The sequence below is a fragment of the Gobio gobio genome, assembly GCF_949357685.1.
Source record: "Gobio gobio genome assembly, chromosome: 4".
NCBI classification, from domain to species: domain Eukaryota; kingdom Metazoa; phylum Chordata; class Actinopteri; order Cypriniformes; family Gobionidae; genus Gobio; species Gobio gobio.
In genome coordinates, this window is record NC_137100.1 from 39366515 (window position 1) to 39389530 (window position 23016).

The following is a 23016-nucleotide window of genomic DNA, read 5'->3' on the forward strand; positions in this document are numbered from 1 at the left end:
GATAACAATTAACTAAATAAGACACAGCTGATAATTAACTAAATAAGACACAGCTGATAACCATAGAAACAGACAGGGACATAATCAGAAACCAAGTAAACCGAAACTAAAGGAAACAGGAACTAAGGGAAATAAAACATAACATCAAAATAAGAGTCCATAACCCATAAATGTCAAGGATAGCATTTTCAGTAAATAATAAAGTAAATAATTCTCTGGGACTTCTATCCTCACATAGAGCTATAGCATGACTTCAGAGGACTGTAAGACAATAAAAAAACAGCATTAAGATACTTATAGTGATACTTATTAAGATACTTATTTTTAATATACTTAAAAAAAAATCCTTGTGTGTGCAAGCACACTTGGCAATAAAGCTCTTTCTGATTCTGATTCTGGTTCTTTTTAGTCATTTTTGAAGCCCCTGGTCATCATGTATATTCAATGAAAATAAATAAGAAATGAATATGCTGTAACACTTTATTTCAAGGTTGAATTCTCGCTATTAACTAGTTGCTTATTAGCATGTATATTACTAGTATATTGGTTGTTTATTAGTACTTATAAAGCATATATAAATTCCTTATTCTGCATGACCTTATTCTACATCCCTTAATCCTACCAAATACCTAAACATAAACGCTACAAAAGCTACCGTACTAACTATTAATAAGCAGTAAATTATAGTTTATTGAGGCAAAAGTCATAGTTATTAGTGAATATGTGTTCCCTATACTAAAGTTTTACTGAATATGCTTAACATATTCTTTTGTGATCTATGGAAGAAGAAAAAATTGGAACATGAGGGTTAAAATATTTTTTCATCTCTTTGAATTAAAGTACGGGAAATGTTTTAATATTTTTAGGACAAATACACTCACCTAAATGATTATTAAGAAAACCATACTAATACTGTGTTTGACCCCCTTTCGCCTTCAGAACTGCCTTAATTCTACGTGGCATTGATTCAACAAGGTGCTGAAAGCATTCTTTAGAAATTTTGGCCCATATTGATAGGATAGCATCTTGCAGTTGATGGAGATTTTTGGGTTGCACATCCAGGGCACGAAGCTCCCGTTCCACCACATCCCAAAGATGCTCTATTGGGTTGAGATCTGGTGACTGTGGGGGCTAATTTAGTACAGTGAACTCATTGTCATGTTCAAGGAACCAATTTGAAATGGTTCGAGCTTTGTGACATGGTGCATTATCCTGCTGGAAGTAGCCATCAGAGGATGAGTACATGGTGGTCATAAAGGGATGGACATGGTCAGAAACAATGCTCAGGTAGGCCGTGGCATTTAAATTATGCCTAATTGGCACTAAGGGGCCTAAAGTGTGCCAAGAAAACATCCCCCACACCATTACACCACCACCACCAGCCTGCACAGTGGTAACAAGGCATGATGAATCCATGTTCTCATTCTGTTTACGCCAAATTCTGACTCCATCTGAATGTCTCAACAGAAATCGAGACTCATCAGACCAGGCAACATTTTTCCAGTCTTCAACTGTCCAATTTTGGTGAGCTTGTGCAAATTGTAGCCTCTTTTTCCTATTTGTAGTGGAGATGAGTGGTACCCGGTGGGGTCTTCTGCTGTTGTAGCCCATCCGCCTCAAGTTTGTGCGTGTTGTGGCTTCACAAATGCTTTGCTGCATACCTCGGTTGTAACGAGTGGTTATTTCAGTCAAAGTTGCTCTTCTATCAGCTTGAATCAGTCGGCCCATTCTCCTCTGACCTCTAGCATCAACGAGGCATTTTCGCCCACAGGAGTCAGGACTGCCGCATACTGGATGTTTTTCCCTTTTCACACCATTCTTTGTAAACCCTAGAAATGGTTGTGCGTGAAAATCCCAGTAACTGAGCAGATTGTGAAATACTCAGACCGGCCCGTCTAGCACCCACAACCATGCCACGCTCAAAATTGCTTAAATCACCTTTCTTTCCCATTCTGACATTCAGTTTGGAGTTCAGGAGATTGTCTTGACCAGGACCACACCCCTAAATGCATTGCAGCAACTGCCATGTGATTGGTTGATTAGATAATTGCATTAATGAGAAATTGAACAGGTGTTCCTAATAATCCTTTAGGTGAGTGTATAGTGGGGGGGGGGAGGGGGGGGTAGCATAATGAAATGTACACAACCATTTAAAAGCAGGTCTGTAGATTTTTTTTAGGCTGCATTTATTTGATCAAAAATACAATAAAAACAGTAATATTGTGAAATTATATTACAATTTAAAATACCTTTTAAAATATATTAAAATAGAAAATGTAATTTATTCCTGCAATGGCAAAACTGAATTTTCATCAGACATTACTTTAGTCTTCAGTGTCACATGATCCTTCAGAATACATTTTAATATGCCGATTTGGTGCTCAAGAAACATTTCTTATTATTGTCAATGTTGAGAAGAGTCGTGCTGCTTACTGAAACTGTGATAGTTTTTCGAGATACTTTGATGAATAGAAAGTTCAAAAGAACAATATTTATTTAAAATAGAAATATATTTTGTAGCATTATTGACCAATTTAATGAGTAAGACAACATCTTACTAACCCCACATTTTTTAACAGTAGCAGGTGTATGGTGCAGGTGGCACTTTTGTGTTCTTTGAAACTAACTTGCTGAATCTGATAAACTCTGTCCTCCTTTTTTAGCCTCAGATCCACTGTTCTTCAATGCAGGTATGTATAAAATGCCCACAACACTACAGTGGAGATAAATGCTTATATATATTAAAAAGTATTTATACTGTACATGTACCCAGTATATTTTTGTAGTGACAGTTATCAAATGTGTCTGTTAATCAAAGCAAGTGAATCTCAATGGGGGATTAAGTTACTATGCAAACCACAAACTAATCTTGCTTTGCATGTTGGTCTAGATTCACCAACCCTGCCTCCGGTGCAGGTATTTGACAAGACCTTGACGGTCAAACAATTGCACGTGCTTGAACCTCAGGACCTCCTCATTGCAAGAGCAGATAAGGGTAAGATGTGTATTTTGTTTTTAGATATATTTATATGAGCATATAAAATAAATAATATGGCTCAGTTCTTATGTGGGTAGAAAAAATGTGGAACAATCTGCTAAGAGAACGAGACCAAAGAAAAGTGGTGAAGGAATCTCTTGGTCCTTTGCTCTAATAAGCATCTTTATCCAGCTGAGAATAGCACAAATGGAATTCAAACCCACACACACACACACACACACACACACACACACACACACACACACACACACACACACACACACACACACACACACACACACACACACACACACACACACACACACACACACACACACACACACACACACACACACACACACACACACACACACACACACACACACACACACACACACACACACACACACACACACACACACACACACACACACACACACACACACACACACACACACACACACACGTAAGGGCATTACCTTTGGTTCACATTTTCTAGACTTATAGCTCATTATAAAGAGAACCAAGAGTAGAGATGCATGTAATTTAGTATCTACCGCCGTCTTCTATACTGATCATTAGTTCAAGACCGTGTACAGCAAACTCTCACTCTTATTGGGAAGCACAGCTTCTGCAGAGGGGAAATAATGAATCCATTATAAACTCCGTCACCAAGCAACTTTCATTCACTATGACAGGCATTTGAAATCCAAACATGTTGCATTAGCTGAGACGTCATTCAGTTTGATGAGATGGGTCCCTCATTTGTTGCCAGGCTATTGTCATATATTAATGGTACTGAAAGCTTCATTTGTAGATTTCATTAAAAAGCTGAAGTAGTCACGCTCATTTGCATAACTGTACCAGGATGGTATAAGAGTGCTTGAATTTTGGTTTAATTTTAATTACTTTATGTACAATTTCAACTCTGTTGCAGGAAAAGACGCTCGACTGTATGTTTACAGACTGAGCATGCTCAAACGAGGGATAGAGGAGCGGCAGCTTGTCCGCACCAAGTGTGATAGTCGGGAGAACAAGCTTGAGAAAACCAAAGGTACGAAAGACTTGTCTATATATATGGACATACTGTAAATATAAAATTCCTTCTTAAATTTATTCTAAATTCACAAGACTTCCCAATGCTACTTGAGAGATATTCTAGGAGCCTGTGTTCAATATTTGCTGTTGTAAAGCTGTGTGCGCAATACAACGTGACATAACAAATAGCATCATTGCTACCATATCTTGGGCACTGTTTTTGATGATAAGCTATGAAGGTTTTCAAAATCAAGAATACACAGTGCATACATTTGAAAGGAACAAAATTGTGTTTCCTCAGGCTGCCATCTCTACTCCATAAACACACATCATGGGGTAGAGCTTAGAATTGTTGCGGCGATAAGAAACAAGCTTCTTCTGATCACCAGGAAACAGTCACGCCTCGATTGCCTCAGCTCTATCGCTACAGTCACAGGGACTACTGACTCACCTGTGGAAGAATTCCAATACATACGGGTAGGGCACAGATTCAACTCACACACACTCATGCATGGAAGTTTGTTTTCATCATAAGTTAACTGGATTTTACTGTAATTTGTAGCTTATAGGAGAGCTTCTCACAGACATTTAGCTACTTTTAAGCTCTTAACGATGTTTGCTGTTGCTTGTCTTAGGAGATCTGCTTATGTGACTCTCCGGTGGTCATGGCTCTGGTTGACGGCCCAACAGGAGAGAATGACCACATGATCTGTGTGGCCTACAGACATCAGTTTGACTTGATCAATGAAAGCACAGGAGACGCCTACAGACTGCACCATGTAGACTCCAACCGGGTGAGAAAAAAAAACTTGCATTATTATATATATATATATATATAATTTACTTCTGTGATGGCAAAGCTGAATTTTGAGCATATATATATATATATATACATATATATATATATATATATATACATATATATATATATATATATATATATATATATATATATATACATATATATATATATATATATATATATATATATATATATATATATATACATATATATATATATATATATATATATATATATATATATATATATATATATATATATATATATATATATATATACATATATATATATATACATATATATATATATACATATATATATATATATATATATATATACATATATATATTTATATATATATATATATATATACATATATATATATATATACATATATATATATATATACATATATATATATATATACATATACATATATATATATATATACATATATATATACATATATATATACATATATATACATATATATATATACATATACATATATATATATACATATATATATATATATATATATATGTATATATATATATATATATATATATATATGCTCAAAATTCAGCTTTGCCATCACAGAAGTAAATTACACACAAATATACAGTACTTTGCAAATGTCTTAGGCACGTTCTTTTCACCCAAAAGAAACGGTTAGTAGGAAATATCAGTTTACATTTCCAAACATTCCTTTTGCCATTAATTGTAATAATCCAGTGAGATTTTTGTATGCACAAGGAATCTGACAACAGCCGGTGATATATCCTACTGACATACTATAGCAAACAATATAAATATCTGGCTTAAAACCATTTTTTGGGAGGGTGAAAATAGTAACGTGCCTAAGACATTTGCACATTCTTCAGTTTTCCGGCATCTTCTGCATATTGAAACCCTTTCCAGCAGTGATTGTATGATTTTGAGATCCATCTTTTCACACTGAGGACAATTGATGTACTCAAACACAACTATTAAAAAAGGTTCAAACATTCACTGATGCTCCAGAAAGAAAACGAACCGGGGGGTGAAACTTATTGAATTTGAAGATCAAGGTAAATTATACTTAATTTGTCTTCCAGAAAACATGTAAGTATCTTCTGTTGCTTCTGAAGGGCAGTACTAAAGGAAAAATATATATATTTAAACAAAATAATACAAATTTGGACATCTTCATCCTGTTCAAAAGATTTCACCCCCGGATCTTAATGCATCGTGTTTCCTTCTGGAGCATCAGTGAATGTTTCAACCTTTTTTAATAGTTGTGTTTGAGTCCCTCAATTGTCCTCAGTGTGAAAAGATGGATCTCAAAATCATACAGTCCCTGCTGGAGAAGGTTCAAAAATGCAAAAGATGCTGGAAAACTGAAGAATTTTTGGGACCTGAAGGATTTTTCGGAAGAATTTTCGGCAGTTTAACTGCTCAAGACAAACAAGGGACTCATGAACAACCATCACAAAACACAAAAACAGTCGTGGACCATCCAGATACCGATACACAGCACTGAGAATCAATGGTTCATAAACTTTTTAATGGGTCGTTTTACATTCAGTAATTTTTTTGTCTTGTGGAGTATATGTAAACATTTTTATGTAAAATATCGTATTCAGGACAGTACTAAATAAAAAATTATTTGTATGATCTTCAATCAATCAATCAAATTTTATTTATATAGCGCCTTACAACAACCAAAAGGAGCACAAGGCGCTTTCCAGTAGAAACATCAATAGACAACAGAATGTAACAACATAACTGTACATAAAATAGCAGTCAAGTCAGAGGCTACGTGTTAAAAACTTGTATGAATAAATGTGTTTTCAACTGCGATTTAAAAACACTCAGCACAGTGATGCTTGTAAGTGTGCTGGAAGTGCGTTCCACAGCTTTGGTCCCTGGGCGGCGAATGACCGGCCTCCAAACTTTTTATACTTGAACTTGGGAGTAACCAGAGAGGTATATTCAGAGGAGCAGAGAGTTCTGGCTGGCTGGTAGACCGTAACTAATTCGGCGAGGTAGGCTGGGGCCAGACCATAAATGGCCTTGAACACGAACAGCAGGACCTTATACTCCACCCTAAGCCACACCGGGAGCCAGTGAAGCGAGCGGAGGACAGGGGTGATGTGTGAACGTTTGGAGGTGTTGGAGAGAAGACGTGCTGCCGCGTTTTGTACCAATTGAAGCCGACTGAGGAGTGATAGATTTAGTCCAGTATAAATCTTGTTTATTTAGTTAAAATTATTCACATTTTCACAGATTCTGCAAGCGGTTCACACACTTTTTCTTGCAACTGTATATACAGTATATTAAAATAGAAAACAATTGTTTTGAAAGATGAAAATATTTTTTAAAAAATGTTGTATTGTAATTTTGATTAAATAAATGCTGAGCATAAGAGACTTCTTTCAAAAACATAACAAAGGATCAACCCCAAACTTTTGAACGTGTACACATTCATATACAGTATACAATATAACACAATCCAAATATCCTTTTATATATCAGTTTTGTACACCACTGTATTATACAGTGAGGCAAGGCAAGCACATGACATACACAATGGTAATTCAAAGTGCTTTACATAGAAAAGGAATTAAAATAATCATAAAATAATCACAACATATGCATAAGAAATAAAAGTAACAATGGTATTTAACTAAAGGCTAAAATACTGTTCCTGACTACCTGAATCACTAAATTCAGGGCTCCTCTGTCTGTCTCAGTAAGTTCAACTACTTTCAGCTACAACTACAGTTTTTGATTGGTATTGATATTAGTGTCTATTATTGACATGGACACTTGACTTTTTTTCAGGTGAACTTTGTTGCTGCCATAGATGTGTATGAAGATGGAGAGGCTGGACTTCTTCTTTGCTATAACAGTTAGTGTCTATTTAAATGTCAGTGATTGTATCTGTGTAGTCAGATCCTCTAATGCTATACTTCTCTTCTAACAGATATTTGCGTTTATAAGAAGGTGTGTCCGTTTAACGGAGCCACACCCATGATTCAGCCCAACTCTTCAGACTTCCATTTCAGCTGGAACCAAATGCCCAACGCTATTGGTCAGTACCTTTAGGACCTGCATCTCAGCCAGTGCTTGAATATACTTTATTATTACTACTTTATCTTCATTTCAACACTCGTTTTGCATTTGTGGAAATAATTGAGATATTTCCCTATTTTGTCACTTCCTTTGTCACAGTGTGTGCGTTCCCATATATCCTCGCATTCACCACTGACTCCATAGAGATCCGGTTAGTTGTTAATGGAAACCTAGTATATACAGCTGTTGTTCCAGAATTGCAACTGACTGCGTCCAGAGTAAGTGTTTAAGCCATAAGGCTTTCATTTTAAATACATTATACAGCTGTATATTTATCAATACGTCAAGTATACAGTATATACGGGGGGTTCTAAAAGTACATTTTATTTATTTGTTTAGTCTTAGACCATATTTAAAATCTGGGATTTAAAATCTAATGCAGACCTGCAGATAAACAGTTTTACAAGAATGAATAAAAAACAAATAAGAAATACTTGAGATGTACTGATAAAATAATTAGTAGTGAAAAAATGTGATGTTGAAATATTTTGGAACCCACTGTATGTGATTTATGTATTTATTTAATATAATGTACGACACTACTTATACAGTACCGTTCAAACATTGTGGGTCTGTACGATTTTTTTAAAATGTCTCTTATGTTCACCAAGGCTGCATTTATTTTATCAAAAATACTGTGAAATGTTTGTATTAATATTATATATTAATAATAATTAAAATAACTGTAATATAATAATTTTAATGTGGAGAACAGTTTTTTCTAATATTTTTAAGTTCAAAAGAACAGAATTGATTTAAAATATAATTTTTTGTAACAATGTAAAAGTCTTTACTGTCATTTTTTTTATCAGTTTAACTAATAAACCTTACTGACCCCAAACTTTTGAACGGTAGTGTACATGTTAATAATAATTTTAAAAAAGAATCAACGCAAGGAGAAATTCTTAACAGAAAATTTATTGATGACAGTGTCATCTCTTTTATACAATGCATTCCGCTGTCAGTCACGTTACTGTCTGTTTTATCTGGCTATTTCTTCTTATTTCTTTCTGCAGTCTGATATCTATTTCATCTCGTCAGCACCTATAAACTCTGCCTCTAACTGTAGCTCCAGAGACACTAGTTCCCAGAGTTCCCCTCAGACTCCCACCGGCTATGAGATGCCCGTCTTCCCTTCGCCGCTCGGAGATGGTATGCTTCTGCTCTTGACAGAACATGTACACAATTTACCTTACCAATTTTCTAAACTGTATTCCCATTCTATTGACCTTAGGTATTTGTGTTTAGGATTTGAGAGAGTGTGATACTGGGTGAATTCACCCATTCCCAATAAGTATATGAAATGTTGTTGTTGTTGTTCTTTTTTGCTGTTATAGGGTAGCGAGTTACGTACATGCGAGTCGTCTAACTGTCTTTGTGTATTGACTTACGGTGCTTTTGTCTTTTAATCTGTGTGTGGGTTGGGTTGATATATTGCTCTTTTCCATCCCTGGTCCAGATTGTATTCGGATCCCCTACGGCACCAAGCTATCCCTCTACATGTCTAAAGACTCTGAAGGTACTGCAGGCACTTCTGTTGCCTACATTTCCCATGCTGCCTCACTAATGCACGTTACCATGGAGACTCGCCCTGTCTATTATTCAATTAACAAACGCATGCAGACGGTGTTGAGTGAAATGTGAGGCTAATATAATGTGTCCCTTCCTCCTTGCAGTCTCACAGAAAGAATAACTAAGACAGATAGAGAAATGGTGGGATGAAGAGTCTTGGGGGAAAAACTGAAGTGAATGAGATAGAGCGATGGCAGAGGAAATCAATAGACAGAAAGAGACGGATACATAGGGAAATGGGACACATTTGCTGCAGCATGAGTTAGCCTACAGATCGCTATGTCACCATGGATACTTTTGTCAGAGCCCCTCTTCTCTTCATGTGCACACACAGTCTGGACGGCCCTCCAGAGCTTAGCACTTCTGTCTAAACACGTGGCCTGAAGAGGGCCGTCAAGGGGCTGTGACAAAATCCACATCCTGGTGTGTCTTTAAACATCCAGTCAGTTGTCTGTGGCTGACATTTTACCATGGGAAATAGACAGATAGCATACCATTACTTATCTCAACATTATGTTCACATTAATATAACAACATTGTGTTATAGCCTCCACATTTTGGTAACACTTTACATTAAGGTTCAGTTTGTTAACATTAGTTAATGCATTTGGTATCATGAACTAAAAATGACATTGACAGCATTTATTAATCTACATAACATTTTTAACATTTCATGCTGTACAAATCAACATTAATGTATTATAAACAAACATGAATGAACAATGCTATATTTTTAAATGAGCATTATTCTGGATAATTTAATGTTCATTGTTGGTGCATTCTACCTAAAGCATTAGCTAATTTTAGTGAATTTAACGATAAAGTATGCTGATTTCATGTATATCCCATTGGGGTTCTTCATTTATGGGTCACACTCAGGACCTTCGGGTCAAAAATGACCTGGAGGGTGGGATTAAGATAAAAAAGATTTGAGTAAAATCAATGAAATATATTTTTGTTAAATAATATTTTTTCTTTTCTTTTTTTGGTGTTTTGAGATAATTTTATGATTTATAATTAATATTTATGCAATAATTATGACCCATTTTTTCCCATTGAATATTAAAAAAAGTTATATCTATATATATATATATATATATATATATATATATTATTTTTTTATTTTTTTTATTAAAGCTGTATTTCATTTTAGAGTCAAGCCTGGGCCTCATGAAAGCAATTTTTTTTTAATTAGATCGGTGCCATCCGGTGGACACATTGAGCATTTTTATCACGCAATAGGACATTTTTACCACTATAGTGGATCTTGCGTTTTATTAAAAAAAAAATGTATCGTAGCTTCATCGGAATGGTCCGAAACTTGGTGACTTTATTGGTACTTTGTATATGAACACCCCAAAAAAATGGGGACAGGATTTGAAAAGTCTAAGTGGTCGTAAAAAAAATAGTCACACTCAGGAACCTTCGGGTCAAAAATGACCCCCATAGGAAATGAATGGGAAATTGGCAAAAATATGAAAATACAGAGTTTTTTGTGCATACAATCTACAAATTAGCAGGATGCAGAAAAAAAGGACTCAACAGTGAATGGGGTGAATCTCTAAAACATCAAGAGTGCAAAACAGACAAAAAAACTCACACTCACACACACACACACACTTATACACACAGAAACACACGCACACACAAATTAACGCGTGCCATTCCAAAAGCTAATTGTGTTTTTGTGTGTGTTTGTGTGAGTTTTTTGACCCGAAGGTTCCTTAGTGTGACTATTTTTTTTTTTTTTTACGACTACTTAGACTTTTCAAATCCTGTCCCCAATTTTTTGGTGTGTTCATATTCCAAGTACCAATAAAGTCACCAAGTTTCGGACCATTCCGATGAAGCTACGATTTTTTAAAAAATGTATTAAAAAAAATTGGGTCAGAAATGACCGAAGAGCCCCAGGGGGTTAAATATATATATATATATACACAAACACACACACACTATATGTATGCATATTATGTATTGTGCTGTCCTGCATGGAGCAAAGATGTCTGTGGAATACTTTCATTGTATTCCAGACACACGCATGGATTTATAACCAAATAGTCCTGTGTTTGATTATGACTCTCTAATTATTCTAAATTAACTTTAAGGGGAAGCATTCTTCCTCGCCTGGAAATCTGTATATGCTGTTGGACATTGTCATGTCTCTAACCAGATCCTTGCTCTTTTATCTAACATGACTACAGTTTTCAAGAATATTTGTTGCTACTAAATATATGTGTGAATTATTTTCTCCAAATCACCATGTCTTTGACAAATATCCAAAGCATAGTTTAAAAAAAAGGATTAAAAAGAATACCGTATTCAATATAGCAACCAGAATACTTTATTTGCATAATAGCATGTATTATTTCTTATTTTTCTTATTGAAGCGTCCTACCCAGACAAAAGTAGCATTTTTTAAGATTTATAAGGTTTAAGTGTTTTAGATTTTTATTGTGTTGGTTCTTTATTATAAAGCTTCTTCTGACAGCATATACTGTATTTTTGTTGGTGTTTGTTTACTCTTTTTTTTTATTGAGACACTGTTGAAGGTTCACACTTGCAAATTGATATATTAACCCCATTTTGTTGCAGTTGCCTAGCAGTTAGTGCCATTCCATCATTTCCTGCTCTCGCTCTACCAAAAGTTTTCCAAAACCAAGTGATTTTACATTGAACTGTTCATTGATAGACAGACAGCCAGCACTGATCAAGTGGCTTCCCTTTTAAACACCTGCATTTGAGGAACAGGAATTAGAGATTCATTTTCTCAGCCCGTCTTTAAGCCATCTACATGATGTCAAGTTATTGTTTTACAAGACTTAGTCAAGAGTCTAGTTTTAAACTTGAGTCTCAAGTATAGTGGAGAGAAAAATGGAGAATCAAGTGTTGTACATTTGTGGTGCTGTACACATACCCAATTGACTTCTACTGTAAAAGCAGCATTACAAATGTGCTTTTGTTTATTTTCGTGCTTATTAAAATAGCATTAAATCAAAAATCAATAATGTAACCGATCAGACTTTTCTGATAGCTGACAATGAAATTTCCCAAAAATCCCATTCCTGTTCTGACTTTATTTTGGTCTTATTTTAGGCTTTATTTTGTCTATCAGGTTAAACTTACAATTTTACTGCATCTGGCTCAGAATGTTTAAGGCAGTAGACAAATGTAAACACACAAGATTAGGCTCGCTGTGCCCAAAAAGTATGTGACTAAATAGCTCATCCGGAGTCATCAGATCAAGTCTAAAAACAGTCACTCCAGTCTTCCAAGTCATGAGTCTGAAGTCCACACTTAGTAGGGAGGAAAAAATAGCACTGTGTCCTAAGCAGATTTGTTTCCTGATACAAGTATTTTGTCTGTCTGAATGTGAAAAAGCAGCGTATCAGTCAAAGCCAATCACAACATAGCTGTTCAATTTATAGCGATGTAGATTGAGATTTTGGAACAGTGACATTTCACAAAAGGCAGGACTACACAACAGTACAACGCAAGACAGTGTTGCAATACATATGGGTCTTGAGTGTATGTGTATATACATTCAAAAGTTTAGAGTCAGTAAGATTTTGTTTTGTTTTTTAAGAAATTAAGGGCATAGTTCACCCAAAAATGAAAATTAGCCCATAATTTTCTCACCCTCAAGTCATCCTAGGTGTATATGACATTCTTCTTTCAGACTAATAAAATCGGAGTTATATTACAAAAGTCCAGGCTAATCCAAGCATTAGAATTGGATTCATAGTTGCTTTGTTTTTGAAGTCAATAAAAATTGCATCTGTCTGTCAAATAACGTGCTAAATGCGGCTCCGGGGTGTTAATAAAGGCCTTCTGAAGCGAATCGATGCGTTTGTGTAAGTAAAATATCCATATTTAAAACTTTATCAAGTAAACTTTCGGCCGACCGCCTTCCCTGTTCAATTTAGGGAAAAAGTGTTGAAAGTTCCCCTGCCGATCGAAAGACTAACGCGACCAGGTAGGCTCGTCATGACGTCACGTACGCATCTTGATTTTCACTTTCAACATTCAACACTTTTCCACGGAAGGCGGTCGGTCGAAAGTTTACTTGAAAAAGTTATAAATATGAATATTTTTCTTACACAAACACGTCGATTCGCTTCAGAAGGCCTTTATTAACACCCTGGAGCCGCGTGGAGCACGTTATTTGATGGACAGATGCACTTTTTATGGACTTCAAAAACAGAGCAACTATGAATCCAATTCAAATGCCTGGATTAGTCTGGACTTTTGTAATATAACTCCGATTTTATTCGTCTGAAAGAAGAATGTCATATACACCTAGGATGACTTGAGGGTGTGTAAATTATGGGCTAGTTTTCATTTTTGGGTGAACTATCCCTTTAATACTTTTATTCAGCAAAGATGCATTAAATTTATCAAAAGTGAGTTCATTTATAATCTTCTATTTCAAATATTATTCTATTTAAAAAAGAAAACTTTGTTTTGAACTTTCTGTTCATAAAATAATCTTGAAAAGCATTTTCCACAAAAATATTAAGCGGCTGTTTTCAACATAATACAAGGAAAATCATGATTTCTGAAGGATCATATGACACTGAAGAATAAATTACATTTTAAAATATATTAAATAGTAAACAGCTACTTTACATTATAATAATATTTCATAATAGTACTGTTTTTACTGTATGTTTTATCAAATAAATGCAGCCTTGGTGAGCATAAGAAACTTCTTTCACAAACCTAAAAAACAATAATCTTACTGGCCCCAAACATTTCAACAGTAGTGTGTGTTTACTAATAGACTGCTGTGTCTGAATTTTACCAAACGGTGTGTTTTTAGTTACCCCACAAATGCAGATTTAATATAGGCTTACCTGTGGGTAGATGAAACGTCTCGGTTACGTATGTAACCCTCGTTCCCTGAGGAGGGAACGGAGACGTAACGTTAGTGACTAACGAATGGGGGTTTCGTCTAGAAGCCAATAATCTTCGAGATCTTAGAAAACGCCCAATGGCAGTGCCAATACCATGGGCATGCGGAATTTGCATACGTAACTCCGCCCCACCGCGTGGGTATATAAGGAAGTACGTGGGCAATATCGCATTATGTTTACCTGCTGAGGAGCCAAGACTGAACTCTCGGCCGTTCCAGCGGTACAGCGGATGTGGCAAATGGACGTTAAATCTCCGATCCCTCCTCAGGGAACGAGGGTTACATACGTAACCGAGACGTTCCCTTTCGTTCAGTCACTACGACGTAACTTCAGTGACTAATGAATGGGGGTCCCAATATAATCACGCCACTCTGCTGTCTTCCAGTGCCCTGCGTAAGAACGAGCGCCCTGTCGTAAGGCTAGTACGGACGAAAGACTCCCACTTATCACAGGAATACCAAGGTACACTGGGAGCATATTCCAGGTGGAGATATGCAAAGACGCCTACCCGAAGGGAGGACTTAGAGAGTACACATATGACCCGCTGCGGGTAGCATATGGAGAACTCTGGGGGACCAGCCGAAGGTGGATTTTTAACCCCAGGGTGGCAAGGCTTGCCAAGGGAAAGACACCCGCTCAAGGAGGCTTATGGTGGAAATACACGTGTGGGGGTCGCCAGAGGGGAACCATGCACACGGGGCACCTGGCCGGACACGAGGGTCTGGGCTCATAGAGGGCAGACTTACTGGTGTCGGCGTCAACAGTGCTGGAGGAGCTCAGGGCTTCCGGGAAGCTCACCTGAGGAGAATATCGCATGTATCCAGTCCGAGGAGTGGAATGGCGAGCAAGCGAAGACACCTGAGCCTAGTCCATAACCGGCCACTAGTAGAGGGGAGTACCTAGACGGATACAGGCTCCACTCGGAGATGTAGAATCTGCGAATGTATTCGGTGTCACCCAGCCTGCAGCTCTGCAGATGTCTGTTAGCAAGGTGCCATGCGCTAAACCCAAGAGAAGGCCACACTCCGAGTGGAGTGTGCCATGACCCCAAGGGGGCATGAACAGCCTGCTGCTGGTAGCCAAAACAATGGTGTCCACTATCCAGTGAAACAGCCTTTGCTTTGAGAGAGCCCTTCCCTTCCGCTCTCCACCAAAACAGACAAAGAGGAACCTTGGGGACATATCCAGGCCGGGGTCTCAGGATCACGTGAGAGTAGGCCGGCCTGAACTCCAGGCACGCTTCGTCAACCGAAAATGCCTACAGGTCCCCTACCCTCTTGATGGAGGCCAATGCGGTCAGGAGTGAAGTCTTCATTGACAAGAACTTAAGCTCGACTGACCGCAAAGGCTCAAGGGGAGACCTCTGCAGAGCAACTAAGACCACTGAGAGGTCCCCAAGAGGGTACGAGGGGAGAGTGAGGAGGATTCAGTCTCCTCGCTCCCCTCAGGAACCTGATGACTAGGTCGTGCTGACTTACCTTTCTGTTCCCCAAGAAGTCGTGGTGGGCAGATATTGCGCCCACATATACTTTAAGGGTGGAAGGAGACAGCCTTCGTTCCAACCCTACTTGGAGAAACAAGAGCACAGACCCGATCGGGCATCTCCAGGGGTCTTCTTGGCGAGAAGACACCAGGTGACGAAGAGGTTCCACTTCAACGCATAGGCGAAAGTACTCTGCCCTAGCGGAAGTGATGGTAGCCACCACCAGAGGTGGTAGGGTACTCAAACCTGCCGCGTCCCATCCAGGAGCCACACGTGGAGGTTCCAAAGATCGGGACGCGGGTGGCATAGGGTGCACCCTTCTCTGAGTGAGGAGGTCCTCAGAGGAATAGGCCAGGGAGGGGCTGTCGCAAGGAGTAAGAGTTCAGGGAACCAGGTCCGGCCGTGCCAATACGGGGCGACCAGAAGGACCTGCTCCTTGTCCTCCCTGACTTTGCACAATAGCTGCGCGAGAAGGCTCACTGGGGGGACGCATATTCACGTAGGCCCCACGGTCAGCTGTGCGCCAGTGCATTCATGCCGAGCGTGCCCTTGGCAGGGAATAAAACAGGCAGCAGAGGGAGGAGTCGTGGGAGGCAACAGATCTTCCTGTGCGTCGCCGTACTGTTCCCAAAACAGCTGGACCGACTGGGGATGGAGTCACCAATCTCCAGGAAGTGGCTGAGACCGTGAGCTCGAGGGCTGCACGGTTCAGTTCTCCCGGGATATGGACAGCACGAAGGGACCTCAGAGCTTCTGATTCCATAGAACGAGATGGCGGGCGAGTTGAGATATAAGGCGGGAGCATAGACCAGCCTGGTGGTTGATGTACGCTACTGACCGTGTAGTCTGACCGGACTAGTACATGTTGACCCTTCAGCAACGCTAGGAAGCCGTGCAGGGAAAAGAGATCCTCTGCACGGGGCAGAGTCGCTCTTCTCCCAGTTGACTCGAAGGCCCAGACGGGCTAAGTGCCGGAGCACAGCTCTCGAGAGTGACCCAGTATGAGCCAGTCGTCGAGGTAGTTCAGGATGCAAACCCCGTGCTGCCTGAGTGGCGCAAGGGCTGCCTCGATAGACTACGTGGAGTCACGAGGGGACAGAGCTGGCCCGAATGGGAGGACCGCGTACTGAATGTCCGCCCCTCGAAGCAAACCGTAGGAACAGTCTGCGTCGAGGTAGGAGACATGGAAGTAAGCGTCCTTCAGGTCGATCGCTGCAACCAATCTACCGGACGAACGCATCCGAGGAGGCGTTCACAACCAACATCCTGAACGGAAGCCTGTGAAGGGATCGGTTCAGGACGGGCAGGTCCAGGATTGGCCATAACCCACCGGTTTCCTAGGGTACAATGAAGTAAGGGCTGAGGAAGCCGGACTTCATTTCGGCTGGAGGGACAGCTGTCAGGTGCCGCCCCCAAAAACCAATCGTGCAACCACGAGCACTCGCGACAGGGCAGAGTTCCACACCAGCGCATGGCTCGCGGCTGCCCGAGATAACATGGCTGTCAACTCTAGGTCGGATCAGGCAGCGCTGGCACACCCGAAGGCGGAGCACAACCTAATCGTCATCCCCAAAGGACTCTAGCCTACCTTGGGATGCGCCGATCGACATCTCGCTGCAATCTGTGTGAACGAAACGAACGAGGTGTCAGAGACGGGCCGCTGTTTCAGTCCAGCACTCGCGGGAAGCGGTGTGCGAGAGGGGGGGCGTGGCCCGAGGAATGTATCGTCGGGGTTCTTAATACCACAGCACCACCCTCAGGTCACCCTGGCCACCAGCCAAAGTACCACCTCACTCGGAGACGGTAGATTGGGGTGTGGCAGAGGGGACTCTCTCTCCTCACGGAGATCACTGAGTCTCGACCGCAACATCGTGATGGTCACGTTCCCGCAGTGGGAACGTGACACATCCACAAACACTGCCCGAACGTGCCGAAGCCCAAACACATCGAGCAGTGAATGTGCCCATAGACAGCAACGGAGATCGATCGCACCTGGAAGTGCGCAGGCGAACCGTCTTGAAAAAGACGTGCCACACGCAAGCTCTTTTTGTGAGAGGAAAGCTCTGCAGAGTGCCGAAGCGCCCAGGGAAAACACACACAGCTGTTGCAGATCAGTGCACAGATCAGCAGGCAGGCAATGTGAGATCGCTGGAACGCGCCGTCACACCAACACCCTGGAGAACCGCTCGTCTCGAAGACTGAAGACAGGACTTCAGAATTCAGGCTTGCAAGAGTGAAGAGAGGCTCTTGGCTCCGAAGCAGAAACATAATGCGATATTGCCCACATACTTCCTTATATACCAACGCGGTGGGGCGAAGTTATGTATGCAAATTCTGCATGCCCATGGAATTGGCACTGCCATTGGCCATTTTCTAAGATCTCGAAGATGATTGGCTTCTAGGCGAAACCCCCATTCGTTAGTCACTAACGTTACGTCGTAGTGACTGAACGAAAGGGAACAGTTGTTTTCATTTCAGCTAATTTGGCTAATTACAGTAATGTGGACAGTATTGTGACTCTGGGTGTATTTATTTGCATCTTTAAACACAAGGCAATGCGTGCACAGGTTATGTTTTATTCTGTGCAGAGTAAAATGCCTTGCTCTGCTCCTAGATCGACCACTAATGCTGTGGGAGTTACACCATTTATTCTAAAGTCTCATTCTTTAGCCTTCTCTCTTCTTTTCTGCTCCTTTCCAACCATCCCTTTCTTTATTCAAGGTGAAGCTCCCTCAAAACACATCTATAAGATCCCGTTGAGTAACCTAGTTGGGCGGAGCATAGAGAGGCCCCTCAAGTCTCCGTTGGTCAATAAAGTGCTCACGGCACCTGTCCCAAGTGTGATCGGCCCTGCTCCCATGATGGCAAGCACAACCTCCCTCTCGCTGTCTCGCATGGAGATCAAAGAGATCGCCAGCCGCACGCGGAAAGAACTGCTGGGTGAGTGCCTCTGTATTTGTGAGCTCTTGAACTGAAAGCTATCATTACGTATGTGAGGCTCAGTGGGAGGCTGGCATGAAATGTACCGAATGAAATCTGCCACAGGATAAGTGTCTCTTTGGACAATAAAGCTCCAAGTGGAGCAGCTCAGTAGCATTTATTAACCTTTTAACTACATGTGATAAAAAAAAACTGCAATGATACTTGCATACTTGATCTGTTGTAATGCTTGTTCTGCAGTCAAATTCAGATGAGACATTTTTCATTATAAAGTGTTGGAGCGAGACATCCTGATCACACATTAGATAAGCTGCTAGATCTAGTAGACAGCCGCACTTCACACCCCACACACACACATACACACTCAAGTCTGGTTTACTATCTTTGCGGGCACTCTCCATAGACGTAATGGTTTTATACTGTACAAACTGTATATTCTATCCCCTTACACTAAACCTACCTATCACTCAAAACTTTCTGCAGTTTTTACATTTTCAAAAAAAACTGTATTATTTATAAGCTTGTTTACTCATGGGGGCCTCAATTTAGGTCCCCACGGTGACAAGAGTCTCCATGAGTCTGTGTGTATTCATGTTGAAGTCCCCACCAGGGGTCCGTTCTTCGTACCTCGCTTAATACATCTGAGATTATTTGACAGATCCCAGATATATATTTTTATAAAATTAAGAATTAAAAAATTAAGAATTTCTTGACAAGGAAACAGCAAAGCGACCAAAACAACATCAACGTTATAATAGATAAATTAAATGTGAACTATAAAATCTTCACTATTAAATTGTGAATATAAATAATTTGGAATCATGTTTTTTTCTTGTTTTTTTAAACATGATTCCCAATTATTTTTATTCACAATTTTATAGTATTTGTACAGCCTTTACATTTTTATTTCAATGTTGTAATTGAAGCAGATTTGTTACGCGACAGCATTCATTAATGTTTCTTAAGGGTCGAGATCAAGTTATCTGCATCTGTATCAAGCCACTCCAATAATATCTGTCACCACTCAAATTAATGCACATCATGTGTGTAAGACTCCAATAAAATTATAAATGATTCCATCACAAATAAATCTCTCAATCAAGGGGCTGTGTATATAGTGTTATAGACTACACAATGGATGAGCGTCGAAGAAACAAACAATCCGAGATTATTCCAAATCATCAACAATCAAATCCAGCTAAGTGAGTTAGAGACGTACGAAGAAAGGACCCCTGAATAGAAAAACATGAACACACGCACACAAGAAGGGCTAAGTGGACTATAGGAAGCGTTATGGCACCACCTGCAGTTGCATCTTTAATGTCATCTTAAAGCATAAGAATCACAGTAGCGTAATTCTTGTGTCTGACTTTGTCTATAAACTCTGTACCTGTTGTAGGTTTAACTGAGGAACCCAGTAGTAAGGCAGACGGTAACTCAGTGAAACAGAGAAGAATGAGCAAGAAGAACAAGGAGGAAGAGCAGAGGAGAACAGCAGAGATCAGCACCACTGAACAGTAAGTGTGTGTGTATGTTGGGTGGGTGCCATTGAATATATTTATTATATAAATAGTTTGATTTATTCCATTAATTTGAATTCATGTATTGAAATATTATATTGCTAATAAAGAGCAGTATTTACTAACATGTGCATTTAAGTTTGGGGTCAGTAAGATTTTTTAATGTTTAAGGTTCAGTTTCGATTCAGTCCACATTTATATGTATAGCACTTTTCTCAATACATATCGTTTCAAAGCACGTTTACAGAAAATGTTACAAGTTACGTTATCAGAGGTGACTGTCAAAGTAATGTTCATATGGCAAAAATTTACAGTTCTGAGATTGATCATGTGGTTAGTTAAGAAATCTCTTATGCTCACCATTTATTTTATTAAAATAAAGTAAAAAGCAGTAATATTATTACTACTTAAAATTACTCTTTTCTATAGTAATATAGTAAAATATAGTAATTTATTCCTTTGATGGTAAAGCTGAATTTTCAGCAGCCATTACTCCAGTATTCAGTGTCACATGATCCCTCAGGAAACGTCTCGGTTACGACTGTAACCTTAGTTCCCTGATGGGAACGAGACGCTGCGTCACCGCTTTGGGAACGCCCCTGCGTGATTGCGTCGTGAAGCACGTATGTCATCAGTCCAATAGAGAGACGGAACGTCATAGGCGGGTGACGTCATAGACCCGGAAGCTATAAAGCACACCAGCAAACACACGCCGTTAGCTTCTGAAGAAGGCCTGAAACAAGGCGCTTGCGGGCATGCGAGGAGTATGGCCGGGTGACGCAGCGTCTCGTTCCCATCAGGGAACTAAGGTTACAGTCGTAACCGAGACGTTCCCCTTCAAGGGAACTCGAGCTGCGTCACCGCTTTGGGAACGAGAATACCCACGTCCCCATGCGAGTCTGGATGCCCGCCTGTAACAGCTACGAGGCGAGCACCCGAGACCCCGGAGTAGCAGAAACATCTAGTTCATAGAACCTGACAAATGTATGCGGCGAGGACCACCCCGCCGCATCACACACTTCCTGCAGGGAGGCCCCTGCCAAGAGAGCTTGAGAAGCAGCCATACTCCTAGTGGAATGGGACCGAACAGCCAAAGGAGAGGGCTGTCCGGCCGCCACATAAGCCAGTGAGATAGCCTCGACTACCCACTTGCTCATCCTCTGCTTTGACACCGGACCCCCACGGGATGGAGGTCCGTAGCAAACAAACAACTGATCAGTTTTTCTCCACAGGGCAGCTCTGTGGATATAGGCGTCTAAGGCGCGAACTGGACAAAGCAGATTTAACTTTTCCTGGTCTGACGTCACAAAGGGAGGAGGACAGAAGGCCTGGAGCACAATAGGTCTCACAGGATTAGTGAGGACCTTAGGAATATACCCGGGCCTCGGAGAGAGAAAGGCCTTAGCCATACCCGGGGCAAACTCCAAGCACGAGGGTGCGACAGAGAGGGCTTGCAAGTCCCCAATTCTTTTAAGAGAAGAAATAGCAAGAAGAAAAATAGTTTTGAAAGTGAGAAATTTCTCAGGAACTTCCTCGAGCGGCTCGAAGGGAGCCTCGGAAAGGCCTCGAAGGACGATGGATAAGTCCCAGGCCGGCACCCTGGTGCGTGTCACAGGTCTCAGCCTCAAGGTTCCACGGAGGAAACGAGTTACTAGAGGGTGTCGCCCTAATGAAACACCACTCAAAGGAGTGTGGTAAGCAGCTATGGCCGCCACGCACACCTTTAGTGTGGAGGGGGCTAACCCAGCAGAGAATCTCTCCTGCAGGAACTCCAGCACCACGCTCGCAGGGCAGTTAACTGGATCCCGCAGGCGATCTCGACACCATAAGGTGAAGAGTCTCCACTTCAGGTAGTAAAGTTTCCTCGTAGAAGGAGCTCTGGAGTGTAGAATGGTCTCAACAACCTCAGTTGAGAGACCGGAACTTATGAGCTGGGCCCCCTCAGAGGCCAAGCCCACAGTTTCCACAACTCCGGGCGGGGGTGAACAAAAACTCCGCCCGCCTGAGAGAGAAGGTCCCTCCGGAACGGAATCTCCAGGGGAGAGCCGTCGAGGAGAGACACCAGATCCGAGAACCATACCCGGCCCGGCCAGAACGGGGCTACTAGAAGGAGACGGGCCCCGTCCCGGCGCACTCTCTCTAGAACTCCCGGAAGCAGAGCGATCGGGGGGAAAGCGTACAGGGGCAGCCTCGGCCACTCCTGTACCATCGCATCCAGTCCGAGAGGAGCTGGAGGCGACAGGGAGAACCACAGATGACAATGAGAGTTCTCGTGAGTGGCGAACAGGTCCACTTGGGCCCTGCCAAACTTCTCCCAAAGGAGCTCCACCACATCGGTGTGGAGTCTCCACTCCCCGGGCCTTGGCCCCTGCCTCGACAGGATGTCTGCTTCCACGTTCAACCGCCCAGGAATGTACATAGCCCTGACTGACAGCAATTTTCCCTGAGCCCAGAGGAGGATAAGGCGCGCCAGCTTGTATAAGCGACGAGACCTCAAACCCCCCTGATGGTTGATGTAGGAGACCACCGATGTGCTGTCTGTGCGTACAAGCACATGATGGCCCCTGAGATGCGGCAGGAAGTGCTTCAGAGCCTGAAACACCGCCAACATTTCCAGGCAATTTATATGCCATGAACGCTGGTGCTCCTGCCAC

The 23016-nt window shown here is 40.9% G+C and overlaps 1 protein-coding gene across 9 annotated transcripts in view; it reads left to right on the forward strand.

Moving 5' to 3' along the window:
• garnl3 (GTPase activating Rap/RanGAP domain like 3) overlaps positions 1 to 23016 on the forward strand; it is a 104071-nt gene that overhangs the window by 75443 nt on the left and 5612 nt on the right. For 6 of the 9 annotated variants that reach the window (XM_079815630.1, XM_079815632.1, XM_079815631.1 and 3 more), the window contains 12 exons: positions 2664 to 2690; positions 2891 to 2995; positions 3915 to 4031; positions 4317 to 4492; positions 4651 to 4809; positions 7644 to 7710; positions 7786 to 7893; positions 8034 to 8152; positions 8951 to 9086; positions 9394 to 9453; positions 18624 to 18842; positions 20242 to 20359. In XM_079815630.1, coding sequence (XP_079671756.1) covers positions 2664 to 2690; positions 2891 to 2995; positions 3915 to 4031; positions 4317 to 4492; positions 4651 to 4809; positions 7644 to 7710; positions 7786 to 7893; positions 8034 to 8152; positions 8951 to 9086; positions 9394 to 9453; positions 18624 to 18842; positions 20242 to 20359 — 1411 coding nt within the window. The remainder of the gene's footprint in view (positions 1 to 2663; positions 2691 to 2890; positions 2996 to 3914; positions 4032 to 4316; positions 4493 to 4650; positions 4810 to 7643; positions 7711 to 7785; positions 7894 to 8033; positions 8153 to 8950; positions 9087 to 9393; positions 9454 to 18623; positions 18843 to 20241; positions 20360 to 23016) is intronic. The other 3 variants (XM_079815634.1, XM_079815638.1, XM_079815636.1) reach the window with 1 other exon arrangement.